At 30.4% G+C, this 15,111-nt stretch overlaps 2 protein-coding genes across 2 annotated transcripts; one reads left to right on the top strand and one right to left on the bottom strand.

The window, feature by feature from the left end:
• The first annotated feature begins 890 nt into the window (after nt 1-890).
• LOC109819212 (uncharacterized) lies at nt 891-3,050 on the top strand. The gene is made up of 2 exons (XM_020384855.3): nt 891-1,173; nt 1,900-3,050. The coding sequence occupies exons 1-2, from the start codon at nt 1,104-1,106 to the stop codon at nt 2,628-2,630; spliced, it is 801 nt and encodes a 266-aa protein (XP_020240444.1). The 5' UTR covers nt 891-1,103; the 3' UTR covers nt 2,631-3,050.
• A 5,299-nt stretch (nt 3,051-8,349) lies between these two features.
• Nucleotides 8,350-14,337, bottom strand: LOC109819219 (homeobox protein knotted-1-like 10). Its single transcript, XM_020384865.3, has 5 exons — nt 13,715-14,337; nt 13,281-13,391; nt 12,989-13,136; nt 9,718-9,968; nt 8,350-8,768 (listed from the first exon to the last, which is right to left on the bottom strand). Exons 1-5 carry the CDS (start codon nt 13,943-13,945, stop codon nt 8,604-8,606), a joined length of 906 nt encoding a protein of 301 aa, XP_020240454.1. The 5' UTR covers nt 13,946-14,337; the 3' UTR covers nt 8,350-8,603.
• Nucleotides 14,338-15,111: the final 774 nt, after the last annotated feature.

The raw sequence follows: 15,111 nt of genomic DNA, 5'->3' as shown, positions 1-15,111 counted from the left end.
TGCTTCTTAAGGTCCTCGACCAACTTAGCTTTAGAGTCTTCGCACTCCCTTAGTTTATCTCTTATATCATTCTCATTTTTTTTGTTGTCAGCAACAATTTATTGATTAGTGTCGAGAGTTGAGCTAAGGATAGTTTCATACTCCTTCAATTTGTTTTGCAGCTTGTCAATCTTAATTATGGGTCCATGAAGAGGATTTGAGCGATCCTCATGGAACGACCCATCAATTCACACAAGAGAAACCACATGAGGAGTAAGTTATCTTGAGATAGAAATTTGTGACCCTTGAGGAAAAGGAAACCTTGACCAAATGTTGATGTTGAGGGGTAAGAAGTTGCTCGAGGTTAAAACAAAAGGAAGAGTGCAAGATCCTATTAAAAAAGCAATAGTATATATAATGACGTGTGAAAAAAGAAAAATATACTTTTGCATTTATTATAAGATTAATTATATTAATTTGTCTGAATTCGAAGACTAACTTAAACATTAGAGTGCCTTATACACATACTTTCTTTTTCTCTTCTTTGAACAAATATAACCGAAGACTCTTTTGTTTATTATAAAAAAAATGAGTAATATATTTTGAACTTTTCAAATAAGATCAATCGAAGGTAAAAAAATGATTAGAACGAATATTATCATGATGAAAAATGAAAGTGACAAAATATTAAGTTTTCTCAAGTAGGTATATATTTCATTTTAAAAAGCAGTTTCTTTAATATATAAAATCATAACTGTATTACAAAAATGAGCCTGTATAATAAAAATAAAAAATGCAGGCGGTGTGAAAAGGAAACAAATTAGGTGTAAATAGCACTAGGCTGACACATTGTGTTTAAAGCCTTTTGGGTCTAAAAGGTTTGGCCCACTGGTTGTCGATTGCTTTGGTTGGTTGGTTCCTGCAACTGCTACACGATTAGTTTTCTTTTATTCTCAGTATTCTGGTCAACGGTCAATGCCATCACCGTGAGGAGGCCGCGGAGAAGGCACGATTGTGTAAGACTGTAAGCATTAAGACTCTTCCCTCTCTTTGAACCATTCAAACTGGCTGCTATAGAGGGATAATTAGGGTTAGGGTTAGGGTTAGGGTTTTGTGTCACTGCCATGGATTTCGAGAGTAGAAGGGTTCATTTGCTCCTCTCCGTGGCTGCCATCGTTGCTCTTAGCTTCACAGGTACTTTACTTTACTCATCTCCCTCTATTCTGCAAATTCAGATCCGGGACCCCACAGATCGCAATTCTTCGCATAAATCATTTAGCATGGGAAAATTTTAGTTCACGCTAATTAGTCTATCTTTTTTTAACTTTCTTATGCGTTGATTTTTTAACCCAATAGGAAGTATCATTGATTCATCGAGGGGAATTTCTCTCTTTCTATCCGTAGTAGGAATTCTGAAGATTGGCTTGGACCTGTTGTGTTTGTATACTTTTCTTCTTGTGTGGTTAATACTCATTAGCAAATCAAAACAAATAATTTATGGTTTTTCCAAAAAAAAGAAATCACTTCTTATTTTAATAAACATTTAATTTCTTCCTTAAAATGTTACCCTCTCTCCTTAATGGTATTAGAGTAATCCGCTGAGCATTAGAAATCGTGCTAATTGCTGAGTAGTTCCTCAAAAATTGAAAACTCTTCAAATTGGTCCATGAATATTAGTTAAGATATCAGTTGAAGGACTAAATTGATGGATACTCAATACTTAAAGGATTACTTATATAGGTTATTTACTCTAGGATTATTTGAGAGAGAGAGAGAGAGTAACACTTAGGGACGAAATTAATGGATTATTCCTTTTTATTTCTTACTTTACATTGTCTTATTTGATTGTTGAAAACCTCAAAATAACCCGCTCTGGTAATTCAAGTGTTTGCTTGTGCTCACGTAAGTTGTTCCTTTCAGCTGAAAAATGCAGGCAGCTTGTTGGGGAGGAGGGATCATCCCAGAGTGGGAAGTTTACGATCTTAAATTGCTTTGATATGGGTTCTGGAACTGTAGCATGTGCTGTGAAGGAAGGTGTGAAGCTCTATGTTTACAATATTAGATCTTCTCACGCTGAAAGAGCGAGGAGTCATGCAATCGAGTCTGCCCTTGTTGATGCTGTTGCTCAGGGGATGTCCCCAACAGATTCAGCAAAACATGCACAGAAAGAAGGGAAAAAGGCAGCGAAGTTAGCTTCCCGTCAAGCCAAGCGGATTATAGGCCCCATCATCTCTTCTGGATGGGACTTTTTTGAAGCTATTTACTATGGTGGTACTCTCACAGAAGGGTTCCTTAGGGGCACTGGTACTTTGTTTGGTACTTATGCTGGAGGGTTCTTCGGGGAACAAAGGCTTGGTAGACTTGGCTATCTTGTTGGAAGTCACATGGGCAGTTGGGTTGGTGGTAGAATAGGATTGATGATTTATGATGTGGTTAGTGGAGTGCATTTGTTGTTGCAATTTGTTCAGACTGGAGAAATTGAAGTTCATGAAAAATCTGGACCACCTGAAAGTTCCTTTTTTGGTGAAACTCCTGTTTATGACAGCTCTGAAGGCTCCAGTGTTTATGAATCACCTCCCAGTGAAGAATCCTATGCCTATGAATCTACTGAACGTCAGAGCTATGAAACTTATGAAGATTCTGAGCTGTGATGAAATGAAAATTTGATGTTCATATTGATATTTGCACAAATTTTAGGTCAGCTATGAAGGTTCCATCGTTGGCAAAATCATCTCCCGCAAAGAATCCAATGCCAGCGAATCTACTGAACCTCAGAGCCATGAAATATATGAAAATTCTGAATTGAGATTAATTTTTGAAGTTCATATAGTGGTACTTGTTCGAATTTTAGATCGATGATATAGTGCTTTTCTTCAATGTCTTTGCTTCAATATAGTGGGAATTGCTAGCTCGTGGAGACTTTATAAATGTTCCACCTCATGTAATTCAGTATTTGGCGAATGTTGAAGGTCCAAAATTATCATGCTGCATGTATCTGTCTATTCCAACTATGCTTTTATTTATATTTTCCCCAATTATTTATTATTGTAATTACATTATTATTATTTTCACTCTCTCTCTCTCACACACATTTTTAAATACGAGAACTTGAGAAGATAAATAAAATAAAATAAGAAGGAACTGAATAAGAATAATTCAGTTGAAATATAACAATATTTTATATTAATTATAAATTTTAATTTATTTATATTAATCTTAAAAGTAAATAATGTAGAGGAAATATTTTCATTCACCATAAGAAATATCCAACAAAGGTCATCTGGTTAATTGTTTTCAAAGCAATTTTATTTATATAAAACATAGATTTATATACAAATAGATATAATTTAAATAAAAAAAATCAGTGATCTAAATGTTATGGATCACTGCCATATAGAAGAACCTGCAACTGCATCTGTTCATAACTGGTAAACAGTTGTTGACAAAGTGCAGAGGTTTAATACATCAGTAAACTATTATTTGAGAGTTTTTAATTAGATTAGTGAATTCCAAAAATTTGTAATTGGGCGTTTAATTTTATTTTGTTTTGTTATTTTTGTAATTTAGGTCTCTAAAGTTGATAAAAATAGTTGGTAAATTGTTTTTTTATTGGTTTCTAGTTATCATAAATTAATTTCAGAGATCTAATTACAAAAATTGAAGAAAAAAAAAAGTAATGACTCAATCATAAGTTTTAATTTAAAAATATAATTAAAAATTCTCATAAAATTAATGCATCTGAAAAAATATATTAAAGCAGGTATAATACTGAGAATTTTGTTTTGGTAAAACAATTATAGCTGAAAATCCTAATGGTCCACAACTGTACGCCTCACTACATCTTACCGCTACATATTGGCCGCCCAACTGCCATCTGAAGCAACTCCATTTTATAATAGTTGATGTTTAAGTTTTTTTTTTTTTTCTAATAAGAATTAAGAGAAGTAATAAATAACTTAAATATTGAAAATGATTTTTTTCCCCTTAATTTCAATAATTAAAAAGTAAGTACTCCAGTGCAATATTTTTACATGCAACAATCAGGTATCACTAATAATTTGACAAGTACAAACCGTCCGAAGCAAATTACACTACAAACGTAAAATGAAGAAACTATGGGTCCTTTTGTTTAAACATTTTTTTTTCTCTCTAAAAGCATTTTTTTTAATAAAATAAGCTCTTTTCATTTTTTAATGTGTTTATCTAAATTTCTTTTTAAAATAAGTAATTTTCTGTTTTTTTTAAGAAATAACTTCTGTCTATTTTTTAAAGAATACTTATTTTTAAGTTTAAAAAACCGTACGTTGAATAACTTTTTTCATATCTATACTAATATATAAAATTAGTATAAAAGAGATACTCCTTTTAGTAATCACTTTGGTCTTTATATTTTATTAATCATTATATCCTTTCATTTAAAAAAATTAGAAAAAAATAATATTTTTATCAAAATTAATATCATAAAATTAATTAACTAATTATAACATTAGATCAACATATATTTATTATTATTTTTTATTTTTTTATTTTTAATAGAAGCACATAGTGCCTCACCTTACTAGTCCAAATAAAGGGATCCATGATCCTTTAATTACAAAATACCATAAGGCTTTAATTCGCATGGGCCTAGTGTTGATATTTTGGGCCATATCATAATTGTAACTAGGGCGATAAACACACCTCCACTCTCGTATAAACACACCTTTTTTTTTAAAAAAAAATATATAAAATGTTTAAATTACTCTTTTAAAAAAAATGAAAATCCTAAATTTACACCTCCCTTCCCCGCACCCCCCTTCCCCGAACCCCACACTCCACACCCCTCTTTTTCCCAAAGCCTTTTTCCGCTCAATGTCATTAAGTAATATACTTTTACAGTAATTCTGAATAGAAAAAAAGGACTAGCCCCACCATAACCAGCATAAGAAAGGCTCTTTTACAATCATTAGCATTCCGGAAAGTACTTTTACAGTCATTAGTATTCCGAAAAGTACTTTCCGGAATAGTAAAATTATTGTTCATATAATTCCGGAAAGAACTTTTCGTAATAGTAACTTTAATATTATGGAAATTACTTTCCAGAATTATGTAACAAAACATTTTCGGAAAATACTTTCCAGAATAAGAATTTAATATTATGGAAAGTATTTTTCGGAACATTTTTATATAATTCCGGAAAGAACTTTCCGTAACAGTAAGAAGAAGAAGAGGAGTGCCAGAAAGAGAAAGAAGAGGGGTGTGCGAGGTGCGGGAAAAAAAAAAGAAGAAGAGGAGTGCCACAAAGAGAAAGAAGAGGGGTGCGCAATGTCAGCATGTGGTCTTGTAAGAGAAAGACTCTTACTTGTTCTATGGAAAGAAACACTAGTAAAAAAATGACTTTTAAAATCGGGATTTTAAAATCAGTCATAAAGTAGCCATTTTAAAAGTGACACGGTGGCCTGTACTGCAACAGAACGGCCCGTTCTGCAAGCAGAACGGCCTGTACTGCTTGCAGAACGGGCCGTACTGCTTTCAGAACTGGTCGTTCTGCAAGCAGAACGGGCCGTTCTTCTTGCAGAACGGGCCGTTCTGGTGCCATTCCAGACTAAAGTTTACATGCAGATAAAGGATAAGGGAGGTGCGGGGAAGAGAGGTGTAAATTTAAGAATTTCAATTTTTTTAAGGGTAATTTAGACATTTTATATATTTTTTAAAAAAAGAGGGTGTGTTTATACGAGAGTGGAGGTGTGTTTATCATCTGCCTTGTAACTAACTTCCGTCAATATAAAGTGGCCACTAACGTAATGTTTCATTTTAAAATTATTAATTTTATTTGTTTTGCGCCAACGTTATAAATTGGGGATTAATGTTTGTTGCTGAAAAATTGATAAACATGATATTAAACATTATTATATACAAAATTGAAATAAAAATATTTAATATTTCATTCAAATTAAAATCATCAGTTAATAGGAAATTTAATTCTAATGTTAAAACATCGATCATTTTAAAATAGAGGGATTATGTTACTGAAATTGGAAGGTCTTTCATTCAAAATACAAAAATTAAGAGAAAGTGTTCAATTACAATTAGTTGATCATCGTCTGAATCACTGTATGTAATCGATCTAGTGGTTGTGATAAACATACATGAAGATTGAATTGTGATAAATATATGAAGATTTATGTTTAATTCGCATTCGTCCTAATATTTTCATCGAATAAAAAAATTAATTATTATTTTAATCAACTCTTATATATTAAATATTAAATATGAATATGTATCTTATGTTAAGTGATTTTAAAAAATGTCTTCAATGAGAAGATTTTTAAAAATATTTTTAAGTATTTAATTTGATTTTTATTATCAGAATTATCTATGAAATAAATTTTAATATTTTTAAGTTATTAATAAATAAAAATAATATTATACTATAATATAAATTATTTATTATAAATTTAAAATATAATTTATGTTATTGATAAAAATATAATTTATATATTTAAAACTATCTATTAATATAAATTTTAAATATAATTTATATATTTAAATATAGTATTTTTTTATATAATTTATTATAAATTTTGGTTATATTTAATATATATATATATATATATATATATATATATAACATTTTCACATGCTAAAATACTAGTTGTTAAATAAATACGATGTGTTAATTTAATGCGCATTAATTTGCGTGGGAGGATTTGATTCTTTGCTTATGTGACTTTTAATCTCTTATTTATTTTTATTTAAAATTAATGAGTACTATTTAATTATATAATTAGGGATTTCTGTCTTTGATGTCAATCTTATCTTGAAAAATTATAGTCTTATATGAAAATTATTATTAATACACAACTGTACAGTTATAGAAACCAACAAAACAGCACTTACAAAATTTTCCAAATATTAATGATTGTTATTTGATTTTCTCTCACTAATATGAACTTTATTTCCTAAAAAAATTTCCAAGTATATATAAAAACCAATGATATAAAGAGACAATATAAACATCTTGTAATCAGTATGATGGTTCATGAATGATATATCACTACAACAAAAATTATTTTTAGCGACAATTGTTTAATGACAATAATTTAATTATCACTATTTAATTATATAATAAAAATATTAATGGCTAATATATAGTAGTCATTAAAAATATATTTATATTACACTAAAGTTTATTATTAGCGACAATTATTTATTGGAAAAAACTAGTCTCACATCGATTAGAGATAAAATAATTAAATAGTATATAAGTGAGTAATAACTATCACCTTATAAGTTAATTTATAGGGTTGAGTTAGACTCTTAATTCACTATAATAAATTACCTTATAAATCTCACATCTCTTAAGAGATAAGACAATTAAAAAAATAAATTAAAAAATATATAAATAGAAGACAACCCTCATCTTACAAATCTCACATCGACTAGAGATAAAAAAAGAGAGTATATAAGTTATGAATTTAGAAAAGAAAATTATAGGAATAAAAGTCACTAAATGGATGAAAATGAGACAATTGAAAAAATAACTTTTAATAGCTTTTAAAATGGCTACTAAAATTGCCACTAAAAAAAATAAGTTTTCCCGACAATTTAGTAGGTCTTTACCAGCATTTTATATAAATGTCGGTAATAGTATTAGTGACATTGGATACACCAGCCATTATTTAAATGCTGGTAAAAAAAATAATGACCATTTATATGGTCGCTAAAAAATAAATTAATTGTCACAAAAACCTAATTTTGGTGTAGTGTATACAACATTTTTATAGCAATGAAACTATATATTTATTTAGTATGATACTGATAATACATGCCTATAGTATTTATATTTCTCCTACACATTGTTTTAATCATTGCAGTCCATATTGATATCTAGTTTTCAAGTTCACTTGTAGCATACTTGGGTCTGTTTTGATAAATGTTTCTAAAAGTACTTATAGAAATAAATAATAAAAAGAAAAATAAAATAATTTTTTGCATAAATTAAAGTTATTTTTTTTTGCATAAATTACAAATAAGATTTTTGTAAAGGCGCTTTTAAAAAAAAATATTCATACATACACTTGTAAAATACTGTCATTAGACTAAGAGAAGACAAATGACAAGTTGCTAATATCATCAATGGTTATTTTCACTTCATTGCATTTGCAAGTACATCCACAACATCAATAACAAATAGCTACACAAAATTAACAAAATGCAAGGTACAAAATATATATTGTACAAACTTTCATGCAGCATAATCGTATCAACAATAAAATAACGGTATTGTTAAGGGCAAAACTTAAATAGAATTGAATAATTAAGTAACACTTAAATCCTATAATTATCTGTGGCATGTCTTAATATTGATTATCGAAGTTAATTTGTAAGTAAGCAATTAATAGTACAATTTATTGTCATAAAATAATGATTCAGGAACATTGATCGATTATGACTGTCATATATAGCTACAAGTTTTACACTCTTGCATAGGAAGGGACCTAGCTACTTAGCTTACAAGTGCAGGTTCCAAGAAATAATATCTCACTCGTGGAATAGAACGTATACACACTCACATCAGTCCAAAAGAAGTTACAAGTAGCTAGCAACTAGCAATGCAAGAATCATGCATGTTCAGAAATAAATTACATAGTCTCTCCTATAATATTGCTGCCACTTACACCATCCATGATGGCAAATCGCATGTCTTCAGATGGTTTCCAATGTCGTTTCCTCTGATTGATGAACCAATTGTTGATCTGCTTTTGATCAAGTCCAGTCATTTCTGATAGCTGCACTTTCTCCTCCTCCTTACAAAATATTAGTTTCAAGGCATTTATATCAAATTTTACAATAACCATGCTTGATTAATTCATTGACCACAAGTGCTTACGGTAAGTTGCATGTGCATCTTGAAGTTAGTATATATACATGCTCCTATAACATCTACCCAAAACTCACCAATTTATCCTCATTTTTCAACTAACAAATGAAATTACCTATATATACAAAACTTGGTAGAGTTCATTTTTTTAACTAGAAATATAAAGGACATTAGCAATTCTCTAATGTGAACACATTACAAATATCTCGTATGAATCCACAAGTCATAGACTATCTTAAGAAGAAAATTACAATAACTAAAATAGATTAATTGGCAACAAAGTTAATTAAATTATAATTTGTCAGGATTTTGGATGTATTTGGAAACTTGTTTCCACTAATGCAAATGGAAGTTCACATTTTTCAAAGCATATAAAAAGTGAAAGCAACAGTCAAGTCAACCCAACAATAAATAAGTGAGGAGAAAATTTTACTTTAAATGAAAAAAGTTTATTTTGTCAACATATGTGATCTTTTTATTTCATAAAAACTAAAGCAAACAATTTTATGTTAGTAGAATTATAGTTTAAGCTTCAGTAGCTATATCCTTGAGTCAGCTGTGACAACAATTTATATCTTTTCCGTTCAATGCCAATTTGCAAGTTTGTAACCACATCCAAACACACACAACATGAAGTTTTAGTGCATGGTGCATTGTTTACATAACACACACTTAACCATATAACAAGGGAGTTACTATATGGTACTCAGAAATATCTTTCAAATCATTGCTAATTGCTCAAGGGGCACACACCAGATACACATTCAAGGCCACAACTTGATTTTGGCATATTTTAAGTAATGACAGATATAGTGTTAATGAACAAGACACAATATATATTGATATGTGTACTTCTTGGCATTAAATTCAATTACCGTAGGATAAGGCCACCTATAGTGTGTGTTCCACCAGTCCATCAGTATCATCCTTGCATCCTTTGGTAGCTTACTCTTTTTCCTTTTCTTTAGAAATTCCTTTCTCAAGCTACAAAGATAACCACCATACTTACGAAGGAGCATTTCTTTGAGCTCTTGATCACCTAGACGTGAAGTAGAAGATTCGTAACCTTCAACTATTTCCACCTTCTCCCGACTTAATTCATCCTCTGATGTCCCAGTTGCTTCGTCTGACAACAATAGCTCAAAGACAATCAAAATTCTTACCATAAATAAATATTACCAGGGCTCTTATTAGCATTCCAGGATAAATTTGTGCAAAAAAGAGAGAATAATTTGTGTACAAAATTACTTTAACAGACTAACGTATTGTGGACAATTTATTTAATGAGAAATCTTGTATTTAATTTTTGTTATATACAAAAACTCTTCAACTTAGTGACAATCACAATATTGCAAGTATGATTGGTCTTTCACCAATGAGCTAAGAAATATATACAACAAAGGTTAATAAAACGAAAAATCAAGGGACTAAAGCACAGAAAACATGTATACTTATAGAAAACGTTAATAATTTCAGTTTTGCCAATAAGCTATATATGCTTAGGTTATTTAAGAGGTTGGCTTAATTGGATGGAGAGTTGATAGTATGTTCATGATGGTCAACTTGGTGTAGTGCGCAGAGGAAGAACATTGTTGGTGAAAAGCCAAGCTTGCACTAAAAACTTGAAGATGATATGAAATTTTGGTAATCATTGAATGGTAGTATAGAAAATTATACACCAATTATTACGAACCAAAGAGGTCTTTCTAAACTTTCTTTTCTGCCTTTCACTGTAATTATTGATTTTTTTTTTCTGGTGATCTCCATAAACCACTAAAAAAATGTTACAATGTGACAAAAATGTTAACTACCACAATTGATGACATTTTCTGACTATTTCAAACCATTAGAATCTTCAATAACTTTTATTATTAATTACTTTCCTTTTGTTGATCACCATTTATTTCAAACCATTAGAATGTTCGATAACTTTTATTATTAATTATTTTCCTTTTGTTGACCATCTGTATAATAATAAAAACGAGATGGCTTCCACATGACCAATGCATTTCTTTTATTAAATTAAAGAAATAAAATAAAATTAATAAAATCAATTTAAAAGAAAATTAATAGAAATTTGTTAAAAAATTATGAACTGATCTAAGTATCAAATTGAAACTTAGGCCATGATTTGAACTACTCACAAAAACCCAAACCCGAGTTAAAAGGAAAATCCATTTAAAATTTAGTCTTGAAATTCACTAGTGAGACACAATGAAAATAATTTGTTTCGGTCATGAAATCTGTTAGCGAGACACAATGTAAAATGATTTGAAGCCCATTCGTGAAATTCACACGCATAGCTGCTGCTCATTCCATTCTCAATATTCACTGATGCATTTGTTCATAAATCCATTTAAGGTAAGTTTTCAAATATCCAATTGGATCGCAAGTTTTCTCTATTTTCATTGATTCCATTTTGTGTATGTTCTAAATATTTTTCAGTGTTCATTTTGTGTAGCTTTCAGATTATGTGTAAGCATGAAAATGTTACATACATATGGATATGTGTCTAGCAGAACCCATGCACTGAATCATTGGGTTTATATTTTTGTGTGTTAAGTTCTCCTTATATCTTCTGTTCTAACTAGTGTGAATGCTGTGAGAGTTTATATTTCATATTTTTGTGCTAGACCTGTTGCATGGCTGAAAATGCATAACATTTGTCATTTGTTAGAAAATCGTTGCAGATTTTGGATTGTGTAGAAAAACTCTCTCACTTTACCACTCGCATATGTTAGCATTGAAGTTAAAGGTACTTTTGGGTATTTAGATCCTGAGTGCTATAAGCGATGAAAACTGACTGGAAAATCTGATGTGTATTCATTTAGAGTGGTTTTGTTTGGAGTATTGTGTGGAGGACCAATGTGAATCCTATGGCAGTAGAAAATGAAAGTGTGAAAGTGCTATAGAAAGCTTTTAGTTTGCATTCTTGAGTATAATAAGATCAAGAGTGTTATGTGTGTAATTTTCTAACTTATGTTTTGACTAATTTGTAAATATGTCATGTCACTGACTTAAATTTTAGTTTAAGTGTCATCATTTGTGAATTTTATTTTTAGGTTGTGAGTGGTCTTTTATTCTAGAGCTATTAGAATTTAAAAGGTTCATGTATGATGAATAGAGTAATGAAGACATGATGTGATGTGGGTTGCATCCCTCAAACAAAAGATAAACCAGATGTACAATGGGGAACATGTAAGTGCTTGTTAACTTATCCAACAACTTGTACATATATATGTTCATGTCATACTCACATGCAACAAGTTATACTCATCTATTTCATTTTAACAAAACTGATCTTCCCTATCTAATGTTGAAATACACAAACACAGTCAAATATCAGGGCCACTGCCATGAATTTTACATCAAGGTGGTAGTACATTGAAACTATAAGTGGTAAAATATATATACTAGAGAGACGTTAATTATCACAATTCACAAGGATTTACTGAATCCATCCCATTAATAAAAGCTACTGAGAGACTGACTCTCTAACAATAGACTATTGTTTAAAATTATAAAGACAACAATGTACCACATTATCTTATTTTTGTTATATACTCATTCACCCACTTTTTTCTTCCGCATCATTTTTACCACATGTTCCTAGGTCTCTTCTTTTTGCATCACACACTTTTTCTCTATCTTTTCTCAATTGTTTCCCTCCATTTCCTCCTTCCACACCAAATTGGGGTTATGGATCATGTATGTACAAATCCAGTTATTGGTTACTCGCGCGCACGCAGTCCGCACATGACCAATCACAAGGCTAAGAAAAAAGCTACATTGTCGTGAATTAACTATTATTTATTTTTGGTATTTAAAAAATTATTATTTATTATTTTTGAACGTCTAGGAGGATCCAATTTAACAGAAGTCAGATGGTCGTAATCGTGACGTGGACACACTATAAATATTTAATTAAATGATTAAATAAGACAAAATGATTTCCATCTTCAACGTACACAAGAGGGCAATTCTTCTTCCCTAAAAACAAAACAAGAATGCAATAATAAAAAAAAAAAGAAAGAGAGCGCATATTAATATATCCAGAATATTTTAACACAACATTGTTACACGATGAGTCGAGCTTCACAGTTTCCATTAGTCGAGCATAGGAATAAACATGAATCCTGGATTTACCTGAGCGGTTGTTATCCAATGGTGTTGTTAGCGTTCCATTACAAAGATTGCTGAGTTGTGATTCGATATTACACAAAAATAAGGTCGCTTCGTTGAATGGCTTGGACAACTCCTGCTTGTATCTATGAAGAACTTCGCAGTATGACTCCTAACATGCGTTACAACAACAACAAAAATTAAAATCTTCGTTCCAAAACTAAACGTACAAGTCTACCGATCTCATTTAATAATTTTTTTTTTGTCAACATAGCAACTCAAAAAGAAAAATGAGTTGTTAAGACGAAGAAAATACCATGAACTCGTCAAGCTCAGGATCATCACCAATCTCACGAAGAGAATCCGTTGAATGGCTTTCACAAGATATTTCTTCAAGAATTGAAACCAGTTCTGGCGGTGCTCCAACCTCCATTAATTAAAAAACAAAAACACAACTACCATTTAGTATTAATATTAGTATGTTATATTTACATGAATAAAAAAACTTAGATAAGAAATTAGAAGGATTTTTGAGAACTTTTTATTGAAAATAAATCAGTAGAAAAGCTTTTAAAAGTAATTTTAAACTTGTATATAATAAGACTCTTGTTACGTGTTAGTTTCCTTGTTAATTTTCCTCCAACTTCAAATATGTTAGACATAGAGATGGAGCTATGATGTGAAGAAGAGAAGAAGGCGAATTAAGTACAAAAATAAATAAATAATTGATGGGAGTGGGATTGTCATAACCTTTCGACATTCTATGTAAGCAAATACTAGATTTGGATAGAGAGGGTGAGTGGCGATCTGGTTCTTGATGAAGCGATCCGATGTTTGGGGTTCTTGGAGGTGAAGGAAGTTATTGGCCACAAGTCCTATATTTAATTCAGAAGCATCAGTAGCAGAAGCGTTGACGTTAACTTCTCTAACAACATCCTCAGGACAAGACAGAAGAGGGTTCAACTTGTAAAAATCTTCCATGATATATCTCTAGCAAGGGCAATCAACTATATGCAGTGAAGGAAGTAGGGCTAAAGTTGAGTCTCTCATAAATAGCCAATTTGCAGAAAACAAACAGGTTGTGGAAAAGCAAGAAAAAGATCTAGCACTAGCATAGAGTGGAAAACATGCAGGTTTGTTATATGTTTGAAGAATAGAAGAAGTGAAGAAAATGGTGTGTTGTTGATGAAGTGATGAAAATGAGGGATGAGGAGAGAAAGTTGGGTTACTACGCCACCTGGAAAGGGACATTTGTTTTTCTTTTCCAATAAAACCTGGGGAAAAGAAAGTGAGGAAAGGGGAGAGTGTGTTTGTGGGGTGTGATTTACTAAGCAGGTGCAAAGAAAAAAGAGCGTAACAGTGAAAAGGATTTGACATGGTTAAGGTTCATATGCATAACCATGTATAGACCCTATTTGTATACGTTAGTCACTCACTGATTTTCACCTCGACGTGCCACACTCTTTGTAATTTTTTGAATGATAAAAAAAAGAAACTAGAATCACTTTCTTTTAGAAAATTCTTTTCTCTTTTTCGCCTCCTTAAGAAAACACAGTTCAATTACATCATTACACTACACTAAAATTATTTTTTTTGGCAATTAATTTATTATTTAATGACCATATAAATAATCATTATTTTTTTACCAGCATTTAAATAAAGGTTGATGTATCCAGTGTCGCTAATATTATTATTGACATTTATATAAAAACTGGTAAAAATCTACTAAATTGTCGGAAAAACTTATTTTTTTAATGACAATTCTAGTAGTCATTTTAAAGGCTATTAAAAGTTTTTTTTTCTTTTCAATTGTCTCCTTTATTTTAAATAATTTATTCCTATAATTTCCTTTTCTAAATTCATAACTTATATATTTTTTTTTATCTCTACTTGATGTGAGATTTGTAAGATGAGGGTTGTTTTTCATTTATATATTTTTTGTTTTATACTATTGAATTTGGTAATAATAAGTGATTTGATACTAATTTAGAATAATGAATTAAGAATCAACCTTATAGGAATGAACCTGTAAGGTGATAGTTATTACTCACTTATATACTATTTAATTATCTTATCTCTAATCGACGTGGAACTTAAGTTTTTTCTAATAAATAATTGTCGCTAATAATAAACTTTAGTGTGATATA

This window comes from Cajanus cajan, chromosome 7, assembly GCF_000230855.2.
Source record: "Cajanus cajan strain Asha chromosome 7, NIPB_CcT2T_4, whole genome shotgun sequence".
Classification (NCBI taxonomy): Eukaryota; Viridiplantae; Streptophyta; class Magnoliopsida; order Fabales; family Fabaceae; genus Cajanus; species Cajanus cajan.
This window is presented reverse-complemented; position numbering and strand designations above follow the sequence as displayed.